The sequence below is a fragment of the Microtus oregoni genome, unplaced genomic scaffold (assembly GCF_018167655.1).
Source record: "Microtus oregoni isolate MIOR12 unplaced genomic scaffold, Mior012 000060F_ref0000265, whole genome shotgun sequence".
In the NCBI taxonomy this organism is placed as follows: Eukaryota; Metazoa; Chordata; class Mammalia; order Rodentia; family Cricetidae; genus Microtus; species Microtus oregoni.
Genome location: NW_024543870.1, coordinates 6,942,790 through 6,969,381, shown reverse-complemented (window position 1 = coordinate 6,969,381; position 26,592 = coordinate 6,942,790). Strand labels below are relative to the sequence as shown.

Genomic DNA, 26,592 nt, shown 5'->3' with positions numbered 1-26,592 from the left:
CCAAAAGACATCTGCCATCATGAAGGGTAAAGAGGAGACCACCAATGGAAGCCCATGCCTATAATCCTAGAACTTGGGAGACTGAGGAAGAAGACTATGGCTCTGAGGTCAGTCTGAGCTACATAACAGAACCCTGTCTTATTAAAAATAAATGAATAACAAAACTAAAATAAAAGAAAAAAACACTTCAAATAAATTTCTGAGTTCAATGAGGTTGCAGTGAAAAGGATAGCCGGTAATGGCTGTAACTCTCGGTGTGCAGGTGAGTGTCCCACGGGAAATGCACAACCCAGGTCCACCCTATTGGCTCTGGAGTAGTTCCAAAGACTGCAAAGATCTGAGGTCCGTGTTGGGATGAGACAATTAGAACTTAGATGAATGCCAAGCTCATTAACCACTGTTAGATTTTTCATACGTGAACACTACTCAGGCATTTGCACAGGCATTGCTATGTATCAGTTGCTGAATCTGCCACAGGAACCTAGGCACTGTGCCTTGTATTTGGGACATTGAGGCAGGTACATCATTGGTACCCAAGCTTTTGAAGTCATCCTGACAAACAGGCAAATAATCTCGGTGGCATTCTTGCTCCATTCAGGATACATGGCCATTGAGAATTCAAGCAGACACTAAAAGCTGAATATTGTGGTTTTGACATGCGCATAAAAACCTAAGGTGTCTGAAGGTGATACTGATTTTGATGAGAGGACTCAAGAAAACCACGTGTTCCAGATACTTCGCAAGAGGCAAAGGAGGTAGAAATGGGGAGGGGACAGTAGGGTAGCAGGCATGTTTAAATAAGGGGGCAGAGATAGGAAGGGGTAGTATCATCAAGAGAACCATAATATCATGGTATCTTGGGGGTTTGTAATTTTGGCCATACCTTCATAATTTTAAATTTGTCTTGAACCCGGTTTGTCCCACCTTCATAACCATTAACATTGACCATTAACATTGCAGTCTTTCTTATTCTTACCTAGTGGGATGAAGAAAGGCATTTATATGTGAGAAAGGGGGACCCTAACATGTGCCAAATTTTCTTTTGGTTTGATTATCTGTGTTCAACATAGGACAGATGTTTTCTTTCCTGGAGCTAAGGGCAGATTCCCACTTACTGAAGGCTGAAGGACGATGTCTGGATTGAATTTGAATTCTATTAAGGAAGAAGGGCAAAGTGGCTTTGAGAAGTCCCCTTCCCCCAGCCACCACCAACGTATCCCACAGAAGCTGGAGTCCAGATATGGCTGAATCCAAAGCTACACTAAGCAATTTGCCCATCACACCTTGATCTACAGTTAGTGGCTTTTAAAAAATCGTTGTTTTGTAATATTGTTTGGCAGAGCTGAGTCTACCAGCTGAATCAAGATCAGGGGAGAAAGAGAAAGAGGAAGATGAGGAGAAAAAGGGAGATAAGAGAAAAGGAACTGGTGGATTTTCTTTTGTATACCAGCAAAATGTTCTCCTTTTGTGTGAAAGTCTGCACAAACATGGGGCTGCTGGAAGTGCTTTAGTTTTTCTGCCTGTCTTGCTTAAAGTGTCGTACAAATGTGGCCCTTAGTTTAGGAGTTTAATTTTCATAAAACTATGTAGCAAGATTCAATTCGCCTTTTAGTGCAAAGAAAATATATGAAGAATAATTCAAAAGAGCACACATTTACTGCACGCCAATTTGACATGGCCCCTTTGCACTGGTGATTCCAAGTGGAATATCAATTGCCTAAATTCTATATAACAGTTTACTAGGGAAAGTCATGCTATGTAACTATTTAGCGTGATTTGAATATCGCACCTCTGCACAATGCTTTTTCATACATTTATTTTAAACATAGATCTTACACATAAATAAATTTATGATTCACTTTAATGTTTGCTAAAATCCTAGCCACTTCTAAATATAGACCAGCACTTTGGGAAATATTTGAGTTAAAACTATAGCCCACCATGCTGCTACTTCCACTAATGTAGGATTTTCTCTAATAAAACCAATAGCAAGGCTTCTGGAAATGCCTAGAAGGAACAGGCATTAACTCTGGTAATACCTTAGTCCAGGGGTCAAAGGAGAGAATGAATGATAAATCCAGGCTGACATGTAACATATTCCCTTTTCTGTTTCTCAAAATATTTATTTTATTATGAGATATTAGAGTCTGTATCTTTAAAGGACCCTTCATTCTCAGGAATTAGCAGGCAGAGGAAGGTGAGTCTCTGAGTTCAATGTCACCCTGCTCTACAGAGTGAGTTCCAGGTCAGCCAGGGATACACAGTGAAACTCTGGTAAACTAAACAACAACAAAAGATGTTGGAGTTCTGAGAGTTGATTAGGTGATAGGAAGAATACACAGGACAACAAAGTGGAAAAGTCAGAGAAGTAGAGAAATCAGAGAAAAGAATTTCAAGACCAGATAGCTCCAGGTTCCCTGCTGGAGTCGTGAGGCTGCCTGTGAAGAGGAGCTGAAGAGAGTAGAGATAGCAGATTGTAGTACAGGGGAGGTGTTTGTCTCTCCCTGTGGGTGTCAAGGTGGGATCCTATGCTAGTGGGAGAAGCCATGTTACTGACCAACTTTGATGTCCTTGAGTGCATTGTCTCTGCCTTTGTGCACGTAAGCAAAGTAAGCAAAGGTCCTTCCTCTATGACATCTTATGTATCAGCTGATTCAGCCCAAGGCCGCATAGCTTGCTGGTCAGGAACCCTGTGTGTATCACAAATCCACTTGTCCTCTTTGCTGAATGACTTGTGCTAGTTCCATACCACACAGTACAGAGGATGTGAGAATCGACAGTCATCTTACAATTGTTACCTACTGTAACTAATGCTGTTCTTTGTATTAGTACAAAATGAATGCGTTCTATCTGGTGTGTGGAGTCACCATGCTCTGTGCCCTTCCTTCTTGATCATCAGTCACCTTGACTTTGACGAAGGTGCTTGACCTTCGCCATGATCACTGCCAGGTCAGGGTCTCTGGGGATATCTAGTCACCTGATAGTTTTGCCTCCTTGTGATGGACGGCGTTGTTCAGAAAGTGGAGCTCTTGTTACGTGGTCATGCTCTTGGCTTTCAGGCCTTGCGACTTTGTATTCTTTCTCATTTGTTCTCCATGGCTCTACTTACACCTTTCTCTTTCCTTATTTCACCCAGAAGAAAACGAGGCCATCTGGAGAAATTCAGTCACCAAGTATGTGTACGGGGTAGGGGAACAAGTTATGAAAGGAGCTGGAAACTGAGCATCCTGGTCTGGTTGTGCTCTGAGCTTCCCGGGATGCCTGTAGGAAGAGAAAAATGGTATTTCAGTATCCTATCCCATGATAAAATTTGAGTACCAGACAAAGACATGTTTCTTTGTCTCTAAAACATATTGTGTCTGATTTTATTTCAAATTCATTATGTACACTGTTTGCCCTAGGCGCAGACTGGGGTAGTGACCTTTACGCTGAAGTGGAGGAGAGCTGAGGTAAAGAACAGGGAAGTGTAGATTCTAAATAATACAGAGATGGCACAGAGTGCTGGCTTCACGGGAAGAGGGAAAGAAGATGGAAAGGCAGTAGCACAGTAAAAAAAATTGATTTGCCTATAACCCCTCTTCATGATCTTTTTGGTGGGATGATCGTGACTCTGTCTGATTCTAGAGCCTGTAAAACCTCGTCTGGTTACTTGTTCTGATTCTTTCTACTTTACATAGACATCGAATCACCACTTCCCCTTCCCCTGCATTCTCTTTCTCTATGATCACTTTTTGCTATTTCACATCATAGGCTCCTTCATCACTAGAACATATTCTGTCTCCACAGAGGCCGTTTATCTTATTCACCCTGTTAAAACATTTTACATCTGGGCATTTCTTAGTCGGTTTTGTTTCCTCTTTTTGTGTCAGACAGAAAAATGATTTATTTTTTAACATATTCAATATCCCTTAAGGTTCCCGTACTTAAATGTGTTCCATTAGTGTATAATCAAATGCCATTTGAGATGTTAAGGGGAAAATCAGGATATTTTAACTCTCACCTAAATAAAAGAAAACTTTTAGTCTAAACATAATGTATTTGAAATGTTTTTAAAAGTAAACTTTGGCATAAAACCCGGAGATGAAAACTTGCTTCACAGCCCATGTGTTTTTTTCACAACAACCTTAATGATCTTGAGCATGTGTGTGTGTAGGAACACTTATTACAATGCACTTTAAGGTTGTACGATAAATGAATTATCAGCACACATCTTTTTGATGCTGTACCCTTGAAAATTTATTAATATTGGTATTTTGAATTTTCTTATATCTTTCCTCTGATTGGAATTTAACAGGTTTTTTCCTGGTTAATAAGTTTGGGGAGAATAGCAATGTAACAGGGCTGGATACAGAATGATTCTCCCAGACAGCACAACTAATAATTTTTAACAATATCCAAAAACATCACAAGAAAAGCTTGCAGCATGCTGGCTGCAGGGATAGACAGGCATGAAAGATTAATGTAATCTCGCATATAATGATGCGCATTCTTACACAACAAAATCCATCTGCAGTGTCATGTCAGGCAGCGGAAATCTTTGATGGGTGGATACAGCTGGGCTGCCTCTTCTGGCAAGGATGCCCCAGAAAATGCTAAATGCGCTGGTAATGCTCGCTGCCATCTGCAGCGTGCCCACTCATCCTGCCTTCACTGCATGGGATGTTAGTGACTGTGGCAACAGAGATGTGGTACGACAGACTCGTCCCCTCTGTGGACCCGGGCTCCCGTACTGGATGCTGGCCTTCCCTTGGGTTTGGGTTTCTTATCATCGGGTTGGCATTACTTCGTGTTTTCACATCCAGCTTCCTTTTTTTTTTTTTTGTTTTGAGTCTAGCAACTCCAGATACATGTTCTTCTGGTATGTAAATCTTACACTAACCTTTCAACTAATTTATTCATGTAAGGTTGCCAAAGTGATTTAACATTGACTGTTCAATGCCAGCAAATATGCTGTATTTTCAAAATAGTCCTGTTCCCAAGCTTCGGATCGAAAGGAAACGCGTCTTATTTAGGGAAAGCTAAACAGACAAGCACCAAGATAAATGCCCTAAACACTGTGTGTTGGGTATTCCTAAATGACTTATATGGTTACAACAACTACGTGGTCTTCTTTACATAAAGTTATAAAATATCGGATAACAAACATTTAATCTTCTGTCCTATGATTCAAATATTCAAGAATAAATGCTGTTTTCTTACCTGACCATATGTTTGGAACATAATATTTTGTCAAACCAAGCTTTAAAAATGTAGATTGTTGTTTATAATGTTCATTTTTCTGTTCTGTGTTTTTCTTTAATAGTAACAGAATATGAAGGGCATGCCCTGTCCCTGCTTGACGGATGTGAACTCCAGGGATTTGATGGGTAGGTTACATTATTAATCTTCACATACATAAAAGTTATGATAGTAAATTTTTCATAGCATTTAGTCACATATTTAGATCTGATAATTTTTAAAGCATTATAGTGAATTAGGCTCTGTTTGTTCACATCCATGTGCTAATAATTAATGCTGATATATCGTGGCCATCCATCTCTAAGGACTTTGCGTAGGGATTCAAAAAGAGCAATGAAATTATATATATTGAGAAACCACAATGTACTACCCTATACTCAACCTGCATAAATTTACATTTAAAATCCTTAGTGTTAGACTTTTGAAAATGTCAAAATAAAGAAGAACATTGCTGAAAGCTGTTCTGTTTATCATATAACATAACAATGCTGTGGTCGTCTTTTGCAAATTTACTGGCAGCTCAATAGATACCCAATAGTGAATTTTGCTGTGACTGATTGGAGTAGATATTTTATAACAACAAATCTATTTTCTGAATGAATAAAAGAAATAAATAAAATGCTGGTTTTAATTATTACATAACTTATTGGCTTTGATTTCTCTCTTATTTTGTTTTGCAGGTTTAACATTTTATTATGAATAGTTTATCACAAAGTTCTGTATTACATATCAATTAAGGCAACACTGTGTGACTTTAGTTTTTATCACCAAGGATTAAAAGCATGTCATTATTCTAACTCCCCTGCTAACTCTGATGGCTGGACATTTAACTGGAATTTGTGAGCCCTGTGTGGCTCCCTGCTTTGCTTTCAAGTGTTTCCATACAAAATCTCTCTGGTCTGGTGGAACTGTTCGTTCTCTGCTAAAGGGAAAACAGCGCACCAGTTAATCTGGGAAACAGCGTGGTGTGTTTGATTTGAGAGGGACCTCATGCTTAAAAGGGCACCATTCCTGTAGCAGGGTGAAGTAAAGAGCAGGTGTGCTGGTAGCGTCATAAAATCTCCTATTCATTGGTCTCTTCTTCATCATCTTCAAAAACCTCTTTTGATGCGGGATGTGCTTCTGTATGCTGCAAATATGTGTTGCTTTTATTGGTTGACGAGTGAAACTGTTGTGGCCTATGGCAGGGCAGAATATAGATAGGCAGAAAGTCCAAACAGAGAGAAAGAGAGAAAGACGGTGGAGTTTGAGAGATGCTATGTAGCAGCCAAAGGAGTAAGATACCAGGACATTACCAGTAAGCCATAGCCATGTGACAATAGATTAATGAAAATGTGTTGGTTTAATTGAGAGCACTAGTCAGTAATAGGCCTGAGCCACTGGTGAAAACAATTATAATTAATATGAAGCCTCTGAGTGTTTATTCAGGAACTAGCGGGCGGGAAGGAAACCTCTATTTCCACTCTGCCCTGTCTTGGACTGTGGTGTCTTGGTATTTCTGATGCTTGAACTCCAGGTCATTTATTTTACTCTCAACCTTGGTGAACTCCCCTCGTCTATGAACCAGTGTGTGAAGGCCTCGTGTGGAGCATGGTCAAGACCTGCCTAGGATGCTCTTGAATAGCATATCTGAATGCACAGTGCTATTGCCAATGAAGGTGGAGGCCATCTTCAGGCCCTGGGACAAGATGTCACACAAGTTCACTTTGATGCTGTTGGGAATCCATTCTACGAAGTAACTGCTATTTTTGTTTTGGATACTGACTTCCCAGGGATGCTGTGTGGGAGGCAAAACTGGGCATGAAGGACTGTAGACATGGGAAGGGCGGCATGTTCACCACCAGCTTGCACCAGGTTGGTGTTGAGCTGTAAACACAGCATTGTGACACTGCTTGTGGTACCAGAGACCAACCAGGTTGTTCAGCTTGAGCACGTGGAAGCAGATATTTTAGACATTCATAGCTGGCATTAGAAATTTGTCTACAAAGTGCAATTTACCATATATATTGTTACGGTTCCAGAGTCTGTTACAAAGGGCAATTTACCATATACATTGTTACAGTAGCCTGATGCTAAGGAACTGAGCCGGAAAAGTAAGCTTCCTGCCATGCTCTTCCTCCTCAAATCCTCTCGGGCATTCTGCATGGTCAGTAGTTTTGGCACTTACTCATCTGGACTGCCATTGGACAGTTACAGTTCTGCTTTAAAGCAAGCACTAGTTAGTAGCCATGATTTTACATAAGCTGTCTTGTTTTCATGTTCCCTTTTCATTTTGATAAAGGCAACTCAAATTTCTCATGTATTAACAACTTCTCACAGGAAAAGCCCATGATGCTTGATATGATTTGAATATGGTATGGACCCACTGAACACTTGTGTTGAAATTTGGTTTCCACTATAGCAGTGTTGAGAGGTGATGGGTCTTTTACAGGGTGCTGTGGATGTTAAGAGAATGGTTGCTGGGCGTAGTGACACATCCCTATAACTCCAGTTCCACTTGGGAGACTGAAACCGGAGGGTTGAGTTTGAAGTCAGAATAGGCTGTGTAACAGGAGCACTATCACAACAGATTAACTCACAAATAAATAGTGAGTCTGAAGGAACCAGTGTCTTTCTCATGGGACTGGATTAGCTAGTCCCACAGCAGGCTGTCATTAGTGAGGGTGTGCTGGAGAGGTTATGTCAACTGGAGGAGGGAACCTCAACTAAGATAATACCTTCAAAAGACTGGCCTGTAAGCAAGCCTATAGGGCATTCTCTTAATTCGTGATTGCACTTTGTAACAGACTCTGGAGCCGGAACCGTAACAATGTATATGGTAAATTGCCCTTTGTAACAGACTCTGGAACACTGGTTATGTTTTGCTTCTCCTGATGCAGGTTGGAGATGCCTTATGTCCTCTCAAAGCTTCCCACATTTGGAACCCACTTGCTAAAGTGTCAGTACTGGGAGTTGGTGTGGAACCTTTCAGGGATTGGCCTTCTGGCAGGGAGAACCTGAGAATAAAGAGAGTTCCCATGTAAAAGAAAGAAAGAAAGAAAGAAAGAAAGAAAGAAAGAAAGAAAGAAATTTGTCTACAATGCTTTGTTGGAGTGTGATGAAATTGTTCACCAGCAATTGAACATTAGGAACAAGGCAATGAGATACAGAATTGATTAACGTATATAATGAAAACATTACTTTGGGGAGGATGTTTATGCAAGACTTACAATGTAGAGCTTTGAAGGATGGTATGTGGATGGATAGCCACATGGTAATGGGGAGGAGGCAAGAAAAGACCAGTGAACCACTGAGGCCTTGAATGGTATGCGATCTTCATTTTCCCCAAAATGAAAAAGCAGGTTTAATGCTTCCAAAGAAATATAAGACACATGAGCGTTATCGTTACCATCAAAAGAAACACTGAATTGCAGTAAAAAAAAAAAGTAGTGCTGAGTGAGACTTAAGATTTAGAAAGTAAATCATGATTAAACCAAAGGGGATATAAAAGGGGCAGTAAAACTAGATGGCTATACTAAACAAGCATTGATGAACAAGAGGACAAGTTGGGTAATTACTAAGATTTCATACCTAGAAGAGAACAGAAGGATAAAAGGTTACATTTGAAGAAATTATGTTGGAAGTGTACATATAAAAACTATGGTTGGTAAATTTATGCCGAATGATGAGTGACTTACTGTGGTCCAGAGTCCCAAGCCACAGGCGTAAGAAAATCATGGCCTCACGCTAAGCCCTTGCTTTGGACCTTGGCTATAAAAGGTAGGATAACAGATGTAGATATAAAACCTGAACTTACTCCCTGCTGGCATGAGATGCTCTGCCGAGTGTGGTGTCTGTCGGTGTCTTCTCTTGACAGTTGCACCATTATGGGGATGTAGAGGGCCTGTAGAGAAGATAAACGACTGTTGAGATGCGGAGAAAGAGCTTTCCCTCTATCCAAACATATTAATTTTATTTCCTATGTAGAAATTATTTTTCAGTGTGATATTAAAAGATTCATAGAACTTTTAGTTATTACATATCCTTAAACCAAATTGTCCTGTTATGTGAACTAAGTAAGTCTCCTAGTTTGTTCTAATCCTATGGTATACTGATATTACTTTGTATAATAATTTTAAATTTCTATTAGAAGTCATCCCTGTTCCAAATATTTTGAATAGCTCATTCATTTTGATGGGTTTAGCTTACCAAATAGGAATCGGTATTGTTGGAGCAATCACTTTAATTAAAAGGTAATTATAATTCCCCTCAGAAATATGCAGACACTGGTGAAAACAGTGGAAACATGATTTCAGTAAACACTTCAAAAGCACAAGTTTCTAACAGGAACTGTTCAGACAGGAAATGTCCCTCATTGAACCCGTTTAAAGAATGAGCATAGGTATCTGCCTCTGCTCCCGTCTGTTCCGGATGAATCCTCTCTGGTGGTGATTATGCTAGGCTCCAGGCTATGACTATAGCGGAGAATCACTAGGACTCATTTCACTGGCTATTTTTTCTGATTGTGTTTGGTTCTATCCTGGGTCTCCAGGCTGTCCAGACTCTGGTTCCTGGTCCTGTAGGGCTGTGTCAGACATGGGTTCCCTCTCATGGCATTGATGTGGGATTCCCCTCTGTATGCTGTGAATACCTTTGATGAATAAAGAAACTGCCTTGGGTTGTTGATAGGGCAGAACTTAGGTAGGTGGAGAAAACTAAACTGAATGCTGAGAGAAAGGAGGTAGAGTCAGAGAGAAGCCATGTAGCTCCTCCAGACACAGATGCCAGAACTTTACCGGGTAGGCCACGACCTCGTGGTGATGCACAGTTTAATAAAGATAGACTAATTTAGGATATAAGCGTTAGCCAGAAATACACTTAAGCTATTGGCCAAACAGTATTGAAAATAATATGGTTTCTGCATGACTATTTCGGGGCTGAGCAGCCAAGAACGAACAAGCAGCCTCCTCCAACATGGCATGGCTATCAATTTGGACGAGTCATTGGTTGGCCACTTCCACAAGTTCTATGCTATCTTTACCCTCCAGCCCATCTTGAGACCCACAGCAGAACTCGGGGAACCCTGCGGAAGAGAGAGAGAGGAAGGATTGTAGGAGCCAAAGGGGTCAAGGGCACCCCAAGAAAACAGCCCACAGGATTAACAAACCAGGGCTCATGGGGGTTTGCAGAGACTGAAGGGACAATCAGGGAGCTTGTATGGTTCTGACCTATGTCCTCTGCATTAAGTTATGTTGTGTAGCTTGGTGTTCTTGTGGGACTCCTCCCATTGGGAGTATGGGCTATTTCTGACTCTTTTTCAGGCTTTTGGGACTGTATTCCTCCTGTTGGGTTTCCTTGTACAGTCTCAACATGAGGGAGGTGCCTGGTCTTCTAGTAACTTGTTGTGCTGTGTTTGGTTGATATCCCTGGGAGGCCTGCTCTTTTCTGAAGGGAAAGGAAGAGGAATGGATTTAGGGGAGAGGGGAACAGGGAGCAGACTTGGAGGAGAGGAAGGAGGGAAAACCAAGGTCAGGATGTAATAGATGAGAATAAAAAAGGGGGCTGAGAGATGACTAAGGGTAAGAGCACTGGCTGCTCTTCCAAAGGATCCGGGTTCAATTAAAGAAAAAGTAGGAATATTTTTGAAAAAGTTTATATAAAAAATTTAAAGACGGTATGTGACCCAGGGATCACTTCCTTCAGGAGATTTCGTCTGTGACATCCCTGTTTGGCAGCGGTGGAGTTATTGATTGGAAGTGGTTAGTAAGTTATTCATGGCCACTAGACAGGAGGTTGAGAATCTGCAATCCAAAATAAGCTTCAGTATAGCTTAGTCAGCAATGTGAAACAGTTTGGTAGATGATGTTTAAGAAATACTATTTCCTAAGATTTTAGAGTTTTTAAAAACGAGTTCCATATGCTTCTGTGAAGACACATTGTGATATATTTTGAAAGCCAAGAGAAACAGCAGATCAATACTCAATGACAGATGGTGTCCCACTCCAGTGTGTTCTAGCAAACACTGTGGAATCCATGGCTAAAAGCTAGGGGAGGCTAGGTTCCATATTGCCCCTATTTCCATGGTCTCATTAAAAATAGTTATGTAAGGGCAAAGAAGAGACGTGAAGCTGTGGCAGTTGCATTCACTGTAAGATGAACACCGTTAAAACAACCTGTACTGTTTATGTTATTGTTAGTATACTAATGTTTGCTTTTCCTCTCTCTCTCTCTCTCTCTCTCTCTCTCTCTGTGTGTGTGTGTGTGTGTGTGTGTGTAATTTTCTGGATTACATAGCAGCATTATTTTGTTCATAATACTATGAGATATATAAACTATAATGTAGATGTTACATGACTAGCACTGACATTTTCTCAGGTTGACTTTGGTATTTGTTATAGCAAGTAAGTGTTTTTAAAGCCAAACCCTGACCCAAAAATAAAAAAAAAACAACCTGAAATTCAACATTTCAAAGATAATATTGGTTGTGATAGAAGATATGCAAGCAGTCCCTTAAAGTCCTTTGTTATTCTTCTTTTAGAAATGGAAAGAAATGTACACCCTGATTCCACTTTTCTAGAATCATTCTACTGAGGCCAGTGACAAAGTTTACTCATCCTGAGAACAGCAAGACTTCTCAGATGCAAAGGGGTCACTCGAGTAGCTCTTCAGTGGTAGAGTGGCTTATGGCAAAAGGATGATGTTTTTCTTTCCCTGTAGTATCCCGTTCCATGGTGCTTGTATATTAAACATGCATTGGGTTTGTGTCATATACGTGATGTAATCTGAGCAATGTGGTTAGCCATTTCTCCTCTTTGCTGTGGTAAAAATCACCTGGGCATTTTAAGAAATCAGCTTAAGGAAGGAACGGTTTGATTTGGCTTACAGTTTGAAGGTGGTAGCATCTTCATGGTGGGAAGGCAGGGCAGCAGGGGTGTCAGACTGCAGTTCACATTGTTTCCAGAGAAGGATGAATTCTGGTTCTCAGCTCACTTCTATTTGTATCCAGTCAGGGACGACAGCCTATAGGATGGTGCTACCCACACCATCTCCCCTAGAAATACATACTTGACCAAAAGTATATATCCATTGTGATCCTAAACCCAGTCAAGTTGACAGTGAGCGTTAACCGTGATCTAGTAGTTGTTGACATGAGTCGTTATATGTGTTCCTTTTTTTTTTAATCTGTTAATTTCTGGTACTTTATTTTTGTTTTTATTGAGCTATATATTTATTCCTTTCTAACTCATTCTATTTCATCTTGACTTTTCTGGTTCAAATTGATTTCAAAGTAGTAAAGTTCCCGTAAGGCTACGGTCTTTGTATTTCTTACATAGAAAAAAGAAAGTTAGAACGTTCTATTGAATGATAGTATGGATACTTAAAGTGGGTGACCACGGGAAATCTACTTAATCTCTCTACGCCTTAGCTTCCTGATCTGTGAATTGAGGCTGTCAATATCTAGTGTCTACAGCTATCACTTAAGGAAGTTAACACCCAGAGAGTCAACAGTTGAGAACAGTGTCGGATATGTAGACAGTCATAGCCACTAGCTGGTATTCACAATGGCACTTATTCACTCTTGTTCTGTTGTTATAGTTATCATTTGGATTCATTGCAAAGCATTCTCCTAACATCTGTATCATGACAACATTTCCCAGGTTATATCCTCATTTATTGTCTAGGGAATACTCGTGGAATGATCTCCTCTGACTCTTACACACCTGTGGTGGTTTCATGTGTGGTCATGGGTTGCCATCCTAAGCATCTAAGAATCAAACTCTTTCAAGCTAAATTATATCTTTTGAAAGGAAGGGTTTATATGGTCCTTGTAGATCACACACAACATGTACATAGTCATGGATAAGGATTAACAAAGTTCATAAGACATTGAGAAATCTCATGGAAAAAATTTGAAACCCGACAGAGTTCAAAAACTTGGTTTGACATGCTTTGGATGTGAACAAACACATGCTGGTTAGATGTGAGTTGGAATGTTCTCTGTTTAAACCCTTGTAACTATTTTGTCTATGGAGCACTGTGGAGGGTCTGGTTTTGTAAAGTATTTGTATCTGTGTAGTGCTGTGTCTTCTGAGTCATTCATTATCCCTTACTAAAGGCTTGAGGTTATTTTGAGTGATCCTATCCACTACACAGTCCCATATACTATGTAAGTAAGGTTAGAAAATGTTTTAAATTCTGGATTTCCTCAATATCAACTAATCAGCTTTCTTCTGCTTGCTTCTGTGTTCCCAGCATTGTCTGTGTTGGTGGAGATGGATCTGCTAGTGAAGCCGCCCATGCCCTGCTCCTCAGAGCTCAGAAGGATGCTGGTGTAGAGATGGACCACCTCCTGACTCCCACGAGAGCTCAGCTTCCACTTGGCCTAATACCAGCAGGCAAGGAGTAGCCCCCCACAGATTCACTAAATTGCCCCCCCCCTGGTTTGCTTTCTATTGCTATGACCAAAACCCAGCTGGGGAGAAAAGGGCTCATTTCATCTTAGAGCTAGTTTATAGCCCATCACTTAGAGAAGCCAAGGCAAGGACGGAAGCAGAGACATAGAAGAATGCTGCCTACTAGCTTTTTCTCCATGACTTCTTCAGCTACCTTTACAACTGGGTACCAACTTTTTAAGGCTGGCTTCAACCACAGTGGGCTGAGCTATCCATATCATTAATGAAAATACTTCATATCCCACAGACCTGCCTACAGGCCAATCTGATGTGGAGAATCCTTCTTCCAAGACAGTGCTAGCTTGTGTCCTGTTGACAAAAACAAACCCAAACAATATTCTCTTCTGTAATTCCACTTCCTACCTCCTAATGATACTCAAATGTACAAATTCTTCGACAGCGTCACGCATCGTCCAGCATTTCCACAGCAAATGTAAAACTTGGGGCAAGACATTTAATCTTTTGGCCTCATTTTTTTTTCCTAATCTCTATTAGGGGAATCCTGTATAACACCCACGTGATTACAAGATCACTGTACTATGAAGTCTGGGGTGTTCAAAGGATATATGGCACCTAAGTAATTATCGGTGGAATTTTTATTTCATTATGAAAAGGCCTAATGACCCCCAGAACCAGATGAGAAGTTTCAAAATCAGGCTACTCTGCCTACGGTGTTTACAGGGTCCTGTGAGGTAAAATGTGCAACCTTGGACGACTCTAACTTTAATAGGGAACTCTTGTGCCTGAAAAGAGATCTGAGGTTCTGGAGGGCAAACTCCTTCCAGTCCTCATCTCTTATCCCAAGCACATCCCTGGTACCTTAGCACAGGGAGTATGCAATAATGTTTATTAAGTTGAGTGAATACACAGAACACTTAAACTATAGCCTCCACCGTAATTAAAGCAAAGGCGAACACTGGGAACACTTGAGGCAAAGAAAAGAAGGCTTTGATGGGAGATGATCGTGCACTGGCGGGCCAGTTGGTGGACACTGTGCAGACATGCCACAGAAAGGGGTCTGAGTTTGACCTGAGAAGCAGAAGAGAGATATGGTATACTTCATATCGGGGAAACCATGCAATGGAGCATAGTTCAAGAGCATTAATTTGGATGCAGGGTACAGAATATCTTGTGGAGAAAGCAGAGGTTGAAGCAAGGGAAACAGGGCAAAATAATGTATGGTTAAGAAAAGAATATGCTGTTATGTACATAATTCACTCATTCCATTGAGCAATAATAGAGGGAATTTGCTAGTTTTTTCATTTTAAAAGATTACAGTTTCGATTGCTGTGATAAAACACCATGACCAAAAGCACCCTGAGGAGAAAATGTTCTATTTCAGCCAGCGTATAGCTTGTAGTCTAGTATGAAAGGAAGTCATGGCAGGAACTTGAGGCAAGAGCCTAGAGGCAGCCAGTGAAGCGGAGGCCATGGAGGAATGCTGCAGACTGGCCTGCTTTGTTATAGCCTCCAGCCCACCTGTCCAATGGTGACATTACATACGGTGAACTGGCCTCTCTCACATCCGTCCTCAATCAAGAAAATGCCCACAGCTCATTGTGGCTGGAGACTTTTCGTTGACATTCCCTCTGCCCAAATAACTGGCTTCTCTCAAGCTGACAAAAAACTAACCAATTAAAAAATCATAGACAAAACCAGTAAAATACATTTTCTCTTATGAAAACAAAAAATGTGTGTGTTTAAAAGAAAATTCAACGCTCTGTGTAATAACCATCGCCATGCCAAACATTTAGAATTGCAGTAGCTCTCCTTACGTGTTTAACATGTAAGTGGTTCCCTAAGGAATTAGCTTTAGGGTTTTATTATTGTAAAGCATATCTGTGATTTTGCAAGTATATAAGTTATTCAGTAGATACCTATAGAAATACCATTTTTTAAACAAAAGCAAATCAGAACAGATCCAAATGCCTTTGTAGAGTAAAAAGTTTTTCACAAAGCCACTAATTGAAAGGGGAAGAGAGATTCTAATACATCCTGACAGTTTAAAGCAAGACCAAAAGGAATAATGGTCTCCAAGAAGATAATAAAGCAGCCTTGACTGTAAGGGAGGGAGATGCAGTTTGGGCCATTGTTTCATGCCGTTTGGTTTTGACCCTTCAGTGTCGTTTTAGCAGTTCTGCTCGTAGCTGGTGGGCTCTTCTGGCAGTCTGTGTGCCCAGGCTGCTGCTGTTCTCATTAGCACTTGACTCTGAGGCCATCCACTAACCACCGAGGCTCAGGAATGCATAGGGCAGTTTCTCAGAAGCGTGCGCTTGACATGGAAAGGAGCTGCTTATAAAAATTGGTCATTATCTTTATGTCTATCATATGTAACCAATTTTTACAAACGCATAATGTTGAGGCATTGGGGATTTTTCCCCTCATTTCAAAGCCTATTTACAATTTGAAAATAGCCCGTTTTTCAGTGGCTTTTTCCAGGAATGGCGTTGTGATCTTTTTGTTTGGAAGATACAGCAGGCTGCCAAACTCTGGCTGTTGACTAGGAGTTGTGCCTTGCTAATTCTGTCTAATAGGAAGGGTCGTTTAATACGAGAATGCTATGCCTAGTCAGGGCTTTTGATGAAGAATGGGAACAAGAGCTAGGCAGGAAGTTTCCAAGCTGCCCATGAGGAGACAGCCTACCTTTGAAGCCATTAGCCTCCTGGAGAGAGACACCCAGAGGGAGAGGGTTTAGTAAATTACTCCACTGAGCCAACAGATTAAGCTGCTGAATTATCCTCAGACTCAAATGTATCCGATGTGGGAAAGCCTGTATTTGAACTGCTGGCTATTAGGAATTGTGTTTGTTGCTATGGGAACTGGCACTGAGGAACTATACAGACAGAGTCCGATTAGAAGGGAATGGGGGATAGCGAGAGAAGCCTGAGAGGACATAAAAATAAAGAAGCAATCCAGTTGTTGTAAGACAAGACTTAATCCACACACTGATGGCTCTGAATCATAGATTCCTGTAGAGTTTGCATAAATAAATTTCATGCTTTCCAATTAATTTGGGGAAAATAAAATATTGCCGAGGGACTGTTAATTTCTAGATTTAAGGCAAAGAACCGATGTGTAGGTGCTGCTTCCATGAGAATTTTAGATATGCTTGACTAGGAAGTCATTACAGCACATTTATCTGCCTGGATGTAGGAGACATTAACCGCCTTATGAATATTCATGCTGTCTGGTTAATTAAGTTAATTGTTCTGCAGAAGAGCTTGCACTTCCAAGGACAATTTTTTCATTTATTTATCTATTTATTTATTTACTTATTTATTCATTCATTTGTTTATTTTTTTCTGTGCATGATGCCTAGTACTTTATCAGTAAGGGTTTCACTTTCTCTTTCAAGAACAGCTGCCCCCCCCCAGCTCACCCCAGGTCTTTGTTTTTAGCACATTTCAGCAGGTGTGGGGGAGGGGCTGGTGGGCAAAGTTGCTGGTAGTGTTCAGAAAAATAATGTTTCCTGCTAATTAAAATGTTTACCCTCTGCTATTCATGTGAACAGTGTAGTGTTCTTTATTGCCGACATCTTTTCAAATAGTCTCCACGTTCCTGGAGGGTAATAATACTATCTGTAATTTTTTAATGTCAGGCGCACCTTCTCATGAACTTTTGTGTTTTCTTCAGCGTGCTAAAGAAAGTCACATTCAACGATTAAGGTAACGCCTTGATGATTAGATGATGAATGATGTGGTCTTGCTTCCTATGACAACTCAACCACGTTGGAGGATGGTTGGACCACTTGACAGGTCAGGGAGCAAACTGATTTCGGCATTTCAAAAGGATATTGCTTGAGTACTCATCACACTTCAAGCTCATAGGGAGCTGTCTTCCCTTTCTTGAGTCATGATTCATGTCCTTAGCTATTGTGTGCCGCGGAATCCCATTAAGTATCTTAAGGCCTTTCTGGAAGATAGCTCTTACAGCCCTCTTCAACCTCAGGAATGGAGGAAATGATGTCATGCAATACTGCGAACAATAATACTAAAGACCCCTGTCTAAGTGTGTCTTCTCTCCAAAGCCTTTACTGTACATTTGATGCAGCAAGAAAAGAACAATTTTCCCCTTCTGAATAATTGATTCATCATGAATCATGTGAATAACACCCAGGCAGTAAACTCCAAAAGTTCATGGGGAGTTCATACCAAAGGTCTCACGAGTGTTTCTAGGCGACTTGTTTGCAGACTGAGAGCGCAAAAATCATGGTGAGCGTTTGTTCAAACACTTACCTGCCCTGCTCTGTGTGCTCACGCACACACTCAATTCATACAACAGGTAGGGGGTGGAACCTAGGCACCAGGTGATGTTGCTGCTGCTTCTTCATAGACTGCGCCTCTAGAAAATTCACCTGGGCATCTTAGAAACTGCAGACTGACTCTATATCTAAAGTGGGGCCTGGGAAACACATTTTTTTTAAGTTAGTTTATTTCTGGCATGGTTGATTTAAGTGGCTTTTCCCCACTTATTTTTAAATTGACTAAAAGCTGTCCATGGCTATGTACAGCACGTTTTGGAATATCTAGGCATCGTGGAATGACTAATTTGGACTAATTACTATATTCACTCCCTTATGTATTTATAATTTTCTTATGTGTGAGAAAATGGATTCTTCTCTTAGTAGTTTTCATGTATGTTCCACGTTAACTGTCGTCAGCATATTTTACAATGGAACTCTTGTTATTCTCTCTAACCTGCACTTTGCCTCCTTGGCCAGCGTGGCTCTCCACTCTCCACCACTGTCACCTACTCCCTGCTAAGATTTTTACAGTGTCTGTTTCTTCATACCTGTTGTATTTAGCTGACATAATATCCTACAAGTTTGTCCATCTGCCCACATTGTCACACATCACCAGGCTATCTTCAACTCCACTGAGAGTCTCTTGATGTGTGCAGAAGCTTTTCAGTGGGGTATATGTATGCGTACAGTTTTGCTCTTAATCACCTGTACTTTGGGGATTCGAACAGCAGCACGGAGTCCCCCACTCTGCTGTCTCTCACTGAAGGTCTGCCAGTATCGAATCCACTGTCATAGTGTACAAGCTATGTGAGAGTCTAATTTCATTCTCCTGCACGTGGACACCAAGTGTCCAGTCTTAGTGACTGTAACTTCCTTTTGTTGTTTTGTGTGTGTTTAATCTGTAGAATATCAGTTCACCATAAGTATGGGAGTTTTCCATTTAGGGTATTTGTATTATATTCTGCTGATAAGTATACCTGTTTTAATGTCAACAGTATGCTGTTTCGATGACTTTAGTTTCACAGCTGATTTTGAAGGTGTATATTGCCTCCACAAGCTTTGTTCTTCTCTCAAGATTTTGGTAGATACTTGGAGTCTGGTCTTTTTTTTTTTTTTTTTTTTAAAAATTGTTTCTGTGATAAACTGTGTAATTTCCATGGAGATTGCTTTGGATCCTTTGAGAGGGACTGTTTAGGATACTATGGATATTTTAGCAGGATTATCTCTCCTAGTTTGTGAACACAAGAGATGTATGCATTTATTTTATACGAGCTTCAGCCTCTTTCATTGATGTTTATAACTTTAAGTTTTCAAGTCCTTTATTTCTTTATAGAAATTTGCTCCTAAGTATCTTTGGTAGTATTTGCAGATGGCTTTATTGTCTTGATTTATTTATGACATTTTGCTATAAGTAAATAAAAACACTATATATATGTACATACACACATATATACATATATATGTATACACACACATATGTATATATATGTGTGTGTGTATGTATATATATATAAATTTTGTTTCCTGCAACCTTACTGAAGTCAAAGTCTTTGGGGTTTTCCAAGTGATCATGTTATTTACACCAGTGACAATTTAACTCCTTCCTTTCCAGTTTCTTTATATAGCCCTCTTGACTAACTGTTCAGAACAAAGCTCTTAGGATGATTTTGAATAGAACTGGTGAGATTGATATTTTTGTTCTGTTCCCAGCGAGCACCAGTCAGTAAACAGTCAGTTGCCACATTTTAAGTAATTAGAACCAGAATGTATCTTGGTTTTGGTCACTCAGTCAGAATGATGTTAGCAGTCAGTAAGTTGAACTTTGGTGGTGCCTGCGTTGTTGTGGCTAGGGTTCTGATTTGATCATGCTTATTGTTCATTAGTAAATAAAATGTGCTCACTGTTGTTCAATGCTGAGTGGCATAAGGCTTATTTTGACGATATCTTCGTTGACGGTGGTAGTCGTAGAGATTCTGCAGCTTCTGCAAATGAACACCCAAGGACATAGTCACAGGTGACACAGCTGGAGCCCTTGCTCATGGTCACAGAAATGCCCTGGCTCGGTGATGAGTGCGCAACAGGCCCAGGCTGCACAGTTCTTGGCGAAAATTCACTTCTACCTGTTGCCCAATTCAACCTCTTCCCATACTTTCTAATGCCTTTACCAGCCTGGAGATGAGGATTTGTTCCTTCCCCCTTTGGAAGCAAGCGTGTATGATTTGGGTCATACAGAAACATCACAGGGCCTTCACTGGGGAGCTTTCCCTTTCTGTGGGTAGATGGAAGAATCCTGGAGTATTTTGAATCATCCAAATAATTATGAAAATCAGAAATTATATTCTGTGTACACATTTTTAGAGGATAATAATCAAGTTAAATATTTTCTTCACATGGAACAGTTTTTGTCTCAGATATGAAAGGAAACCTATTTGAAGTGAGAATTTCCCTCTAATTTTCACAGAATGTATTTTGAACATGCCTGTCAGAGTTTACAATGATAATGTATTTTTTTTCTTTTTTTTTTTTTTAAGGCTTTCCGAGACAGGGTTTCTCTGTAGCTTTGGAGCCTGTCCTGGCACTAGCTCTTGTAGACCAGGCTGGCCTCGAACTCACAGAGATCCACCTGCCTCTGCCTCCCGAGTGCTGGGATTAAAGGCGTGCGCCACCACCGCCCGGCGATAATGTATTTTTTTTTAATAATTTTTTTATTAAGAAAAGAAGAAAAAAAAAACATAAACAAAACACAAGTTTCCACCTCCTCCCAGCCTCCCATTTCCCTCCCCCTCCTCCCACCCTTCTCCCCCTCCTCCCACCCTTCTCCCCCTCCCCCCACTCCTCTCCCCCTCCCTCTCCAGTCCACAGAGCAGTCCAGGTTCCCTGCCCTGTGGTAAGTCCTAGGTCCTCCCCCCTCCGTCCATATCTAGGAAGGTGAACATCCAAACTGGCTAGGCTTCCACAAAGCCAGCACATTAAGTAGGATCAAAACCCCGTGCCATTGTCCTTGGCGTCTCATCAGCCCTCATTGTTCGCCATGTTCAGAGAGTCCGGTTTTATCCCATGCTTTTTCGGTCACAGTCCAGCTGGCCTTGGTGAGCTCCCAGTAGATCAGCTCCACTGTCTCAGTGGGTGGGTGCACGCCTCGTGGTCCCGACTTCTTTGCTCATGTTCTCCCTCCTTCTGCTCCTCATTGGGACCTTGGGAGCTCAGTCCAGTGCTCCAGTGTGGGTCTCTGTCTCTGTCTCCATCCATCACCAGATGAAGGTTCTATGATGATATGCAAGATATTCGTCAGTATTGCTCTCGGATAGGGTCATTTCAGGTTCCCAATCCTCAGCTACCCAAGGAACTAACTGGGAACCTCATGTTGGGCACTTGGGAGCCCCTCTAGGGTCAAATCTCTTGCTCACCCTAAAGTGGTTCCCTTAACTAAGAATTGTGGTTCCGTGCTCCCCTATCCACCTTTCCTTTATCCCAATTCTCCTGATTCCCCAAGTCCCCCCTCCTTCCCTTCTACCTTTTCTCTCCCCATCTCCCCTTACCCCCATCCCACCCCACCCCCAAGATCCTAATTTTCTCCCCGGCAATTGGGTCTACTTCCCTTAGCCAAGAGGATAACTATATGTTTTTCCTTGGGTTCACCTTCTTACTTAGCTTCTTTAGGTTCACCTATTGTAGACTCCGTGGCCCTAATTTATGGCTAGAAACCAATTATGAGCGAGTACATCCCATGTTCATCTTTTTGGGTCTGGGACACCTCACTCAGGATAGTGTTTTCTATTTCCATCCATTTGCCTGCAAAATTCGAGAAGTCATTGTTTTTTACCGCAGCGTAGTACTCTAGCGTGTATATATTCCATACTTTCTTCATCCATTCTTCCATTGAAGGGCATCTAGGTTGTTTCCAGGTTCTGGCTATTACAAATAATACTGCTATGAACATAGTTGAACAAATGCTTTTGTCATATGATAGAGCATCTCTTGGGTATATTCCCAGGAGTGGTATTGCTGGGTCCAGGGGTAAGTTGATCCCGAATTTCCTGAGAAACCGAAACACTGACTTCCACAGTGGTTGCACAAGATGGCATTCCCACCAGCAATGGATGAGGGTACCCGTTCCTCCACAGCCTCTCCAGCAAAGGTTATCCTTGGTGTTTTTGACTTTAGCCATTCTGACAGGTGTAAGATGATATCTCAAAGTTGTTTTGATTTGCATTTCCCTGATTGCTAAGGAAGTTGAGCACGACTTTAAGTGTCTTTTGGCCATTTGAACTTCCTCTGCTGAGAATTCTCTGTTCAGTTCAGTGCCCCATTTTTTAATTGGGTTAATTAGCATTTTAAAGTCTAGTTTCTTGAGTTCTTTATATATTTTGGAGATCAGACCTTTGTCTGTTGTGGGGTTGGTGAAGATCTTCTCCCAATCAGTAGGTTGCCTTTGTGTCTTATTGACTATGTCCTTTGCTTTACAGAAGCTTCTCAGTTTAAGTAGGTCCCATTTATTCAATGTTGCCCTTAATGTCTGTGCTTCTGGGGTTATACATAGGAAGCGATCTCCTGTGCCCAGCTCCTGTAGGGTACTTCCCACTTTCTCTTCTATCAGGTTCAGTGTGTTCGGGCTGATATTGAGGTCTTTAATCCATTTGGACTTGAGTTTTGTGCACGGTGATAGATAAGGGTCTATTTTCATTCTTCTACAAGATGACATCCAGTTGTGCCAGCACCATTTGTTGAAGATGCTTTCTTTCTTCCATTTTATACTTTTAGCTCCTTTATCGAAAATCAGGTGTTCATAGGTTTGTGGGATAAAATCCGGGTCTTCTATACGATTCCATTGGTCGACTTCTCTGTTTTTATGCCAGTACCACACTGTTTTCATTACTGTAGCTCTGTAATAGAGTTTGAAGTCAGGGATGGTAATGCCACCAGAAGATCCTTTATTGTATAGGATTGTTTTGGCTATCCTGGGTTTTTTGTTTTTCCATATAAAGTTGATTATTGTCCTCTCCAGATCTGTGAAGAATTTTGATGGGATCTTGATGGGGATTGCATTGAATCTATAAATAGCCTTTGGTAGAATTGCCATTTTTACTATGTTGATCCTCCCAATCCAAGAGCAAGGGAGGTCCATCCATTTTTTGGTATCCTCTTCAATTTCTTTCTTCAATGCCTTAAAGTTCTTGTCAAATAGATCTTTCACTTCCTTGGTTAGATGTACCCCAAGATATTTTATGCTGTTTTTGGCTATTGTGAATGGTGAAGCTTCTCTGATTTCCCTCTCTGCTTCCATATCCTTTGTGTATAAGAGGGAGACTGATTTTTTGGAGTTGATCTTGTATCCTGCCACATTACTAAAGCTATTTATCAGCTGTAGGAGTTCTTTGGTGGAGTTTTTGGGGTCGCTTATGTAGACTATCATATCATCTGCAAATAACGAAAGTTTAACTTCTTCCTTTCCAATTCGAATCCCCTTGATTCCATTATGTTGTCTTATTGCTATTGCTAGAACTTCAAGCACTATATTGAAGAGGTATGGCGAGAGTGGACAGCCTTGTCGTGTTCCTGAGTTAAGTGGGATGGCTTTGAGTTTCTCTCCGTTTAATTTGATGTTAGCTGTCGGCTTGCTGTATATAGCTTTTATTATATTTAGGTATGACCCTTGTATCCCTAATCTCTCCAAGACTTTTAACATAAATGGATGTTGAATTTTGTCAAATGCTTTTTCAGCATCTAATGAAATGATCATATGGTTTTTTTCTTTCAGTTTATTTATATGCTGGATTACATTGATAGATTTTCGTATGTTGAACCAGCCCTGCATCTCAGGAATGAAGCCTACTTGATCATAATGGATAATTTTTCGGATGTGTTCTTGGATTCAATTTGCCAGTATTTTGTTGAGGATTTTTGCGTCGATATTCATGAGTGAGATTGGCCTGTAGTTCTCTTTCCTGGTTGAGTCTTTGAGTGGTTTTGGTATCAGAGTAATTGTGGCTTCATAAAAGGAGTTTGGTAATGACCCTTCTGTTTCTATCTTGTGGAATACATTAAGGAGTATAGGTATTAGATCTTCTTGGAAGATCTGGTAGAATTCCGCATTGAAACCATCTGGTCCTGGGCTTTTTTTGGTAGGGAGGTTTTTGATAACCTCTTCTAATTCTTCGCGACTAACAGGTCTATTTAGATTGTTCACCAGGTCCTGATTTAACTTTGGTATATGATATTTATCTAAGAAGGTATCCATTTCCTTTACATTTTCCAATTTTGTGGCATATAGGCTTTTGTAGTAAGATCTAATGATTCTCTGAATTTCCTCTGTGTCTGTGGTTATGTCCCCCTTTTCATTTCTGATCTTATTAATTTGCAAATTCTCTCTCTGCCGTTTGATTAGCTTGGATAGTGGTTTGTCAATCTTGTTGATTTTCTCCAGGAACCAGCTTTTTGTTTCATTGATTTTTTGTATTGTTTTCTGTGTTTCTATTTTGTTGATTTCAGCCCTCATTTTGATTATTTCCAGTCTTCTACTCCTCCTAGGTGAGTCTGCTTCTTTTTTTTCTAGAGCTTTCAGGTGGGCTGTTAAGTCTCCAATGTGAGCTTTCTCTGTTTTCTTTAAGTGGGCACTTAGTGCTATGAACTTTCCTCTTAGGACTGCTTTCATAGTGTCCCATAAGTTTGAGTATGTTGTTTCTTTATTTTCATTGAATTCCAGGAAGACTTTAATTTCTTTCTTTATTTCTTCCTTAATCCAGCTATGGTTCAATAGTTGACTGTTCAGTTTCCATGACTTTCTATGCTTTCTGGGCGTAGCATTATTGTTGAATTCTAACTTTAATCCATGGTGATCTGATAAGACACAGGTGGTTACTAATATTTTTTTGTAACTGTGGATGTTTGCTTTGTTACCGACTATGTGGTCGATTTTCGAGAAGGTTCCATGAGCTGCAGAGAAGAAGGTATATTCTTTCCTATTTGGATGGAATGTTCTATAGATGTCTGTTAAGTCCATTTGGTTCATTACCTCCACTAATTCTCTTATTTCTCTGTTAGGTTCCTGTCTGATTGACCTGTCCATTGGTGAGAGAGGAGTGTTGAAGTCTCCTACTATTAGTGTGTGCGGTTTGATGGCTGCCTTGAATTTTAGCAATGTTTCTTTTATGTACGTGGGTGCTTTTATATTAGGGGCATAGATGTTCAGGATTGAGACTTCATCCTGATGAACTGTTCCTGTTATGAGTATAAAATGCCCCTCTCCATCTCTTCTGATTGATTTAAGTTTAAAGTCAACTTTGTTAGAGATTAGTATGGCCACACCTGCCTGTTTCTTAGGTCCATTTGCTTGATAGGCCTTTTCCCAGCCCTTTACTCTGAGTAGGTGCCTGTCTTTGTGGTTGAGGTGTGTTTCTTGTAAACAGCAGAATGTTGGATCCTGTTTTCTTATCCAATCTCTTAGCCTGTGCCTTTTTATAGGTGAGTTGAGTCCATTGACATTAAGTGATATTAATGACCAGTGGTTGTTAACTCCGGTCATTTTTTTTTTAGTCGTAGAGTTTGTGTGTTTCCCTTCTTTGTTTTGTGTTGGTGAAGGGTCTCTAGATGTCTGAGTTATTGTGGTCATTGTTGGACTCCTTGGTTAGTGATTTTCCTTCAATTACTTTCTGTAAGGCTGGATTTGTGGCTGCGTATTGTTTAAATTTGTTTTTATCCTGGAAAATTTTGTTTTCTCCATTTATAGTGAACGAAAGCTTGGCTGGGTATAGTAATCTGGGCTTGCACCCATGGTCTCTCAGTTTCTGCAGTACATCTATCCAGGACCTTCTGGCTTTCATGGTTTCCATGGAGAAGTCAGGTGTAAGTCTGATAGGTTTACCTTTATAAGTAATTTGGCCTTTTTCCTTTGCAGCTCTTAATATTCTTTCCTTATTCTGTATGCTTTGTGTTTTGATAATTATATGGCGAGGGGATGTTTTTTTTTTGATCCAGCCTATTCGGTGTTCTGTATGCTTCTTGCACCTTCATAGGAAAATCTTTCCTTAGGTTGGGAAAGTTTTCTTCTATAATTTTATTAAATAGATTTTCTGGACCATTGAGCTGCCCTTCTTCTCCTTCTTCTACTCCTATTATTCTTAGGTTTGGTCTTTTTATTGTGTCCCATATTTCCTGAATGTTTTGTGATGAGAGTTTGTTGGACTTGCTGTTTTCTTTGATCGGTGTGTTTATTTTCTCTATGGTATCTTCAGAATCCGAGAGTCTTTCTTCTATCTCTTGTATTCTGCTGGTTATGCTTGTTTCTGTAGTCTCTATTCGTTTACCTAGATTTTCCATGTCCAGACGGCCCTCTGTTTGTGTTTTCTTCTTTGCCTCCATTTCAGTTTTCAGGTCTTGAACTGTTTCCATTATCTGTTTGATTGTTTTTCCTTGGTTTTCTAGGGTATCATTCACTGATTTATTCAATTCTTCAAACTTTCTGTTATATTTCTCATCCATTTCTATAAGGGCGTTTTTTACATGCTGTTTAAGGGTGTCAATCACTTTCATGAAGTCAATCTTTTCTCCTTCCTCTTGATTAAGGGGTTCTTGTCCTCCCGTTGTGAGGTCGCTTGTTTCTGGTAGCTTCATGTTGCTTTTCAGCTTGTTGGGCGAATTCTTGCCTTGACGTCGGCCCATCTCTTCTTCCAAATGCTCCCT

At 40.5% G+C, this 26,592-nt stretch overlaps 1 protein-coding gene across 5 annotated transcripts in view; it reads left to right on the top strand.

Annotated features, from left to right (window-relative positions):
- Cerkl (ceramide kinase like) overlaps positions 1-26,592 on the top strand; it is a 126,821-nt gene that overhangs the window by 69,565 nt on the left and 30,664 nt on the right. For 4 of the 5 annotated variants that reach the window (XR_005973241.1, XR_005973242.1, XR_005973240.1 and 1 more), the window contains exons 5-6: positions 5,303-5,366; positions 13,471-13,613. The exons of the other annotated variant lie outside the window; for it this stretch is intronic. Coding sequence is in view for 1 of the 4 variants with exons in the window: in XM_041639798.1 (XP_041495732.1) it covers positions 5,303-5,366; positions 13,471-13,613 (207 nt within the window). In the remaining 3 variants the exon portion in view is untranslated. The remainder of the gene's footprint in view (positions 1-5,302; positions 5,367-13,470; positions 13,614-26,592) is intronic. 5 annotated transcript variants of the gene reach the window in all.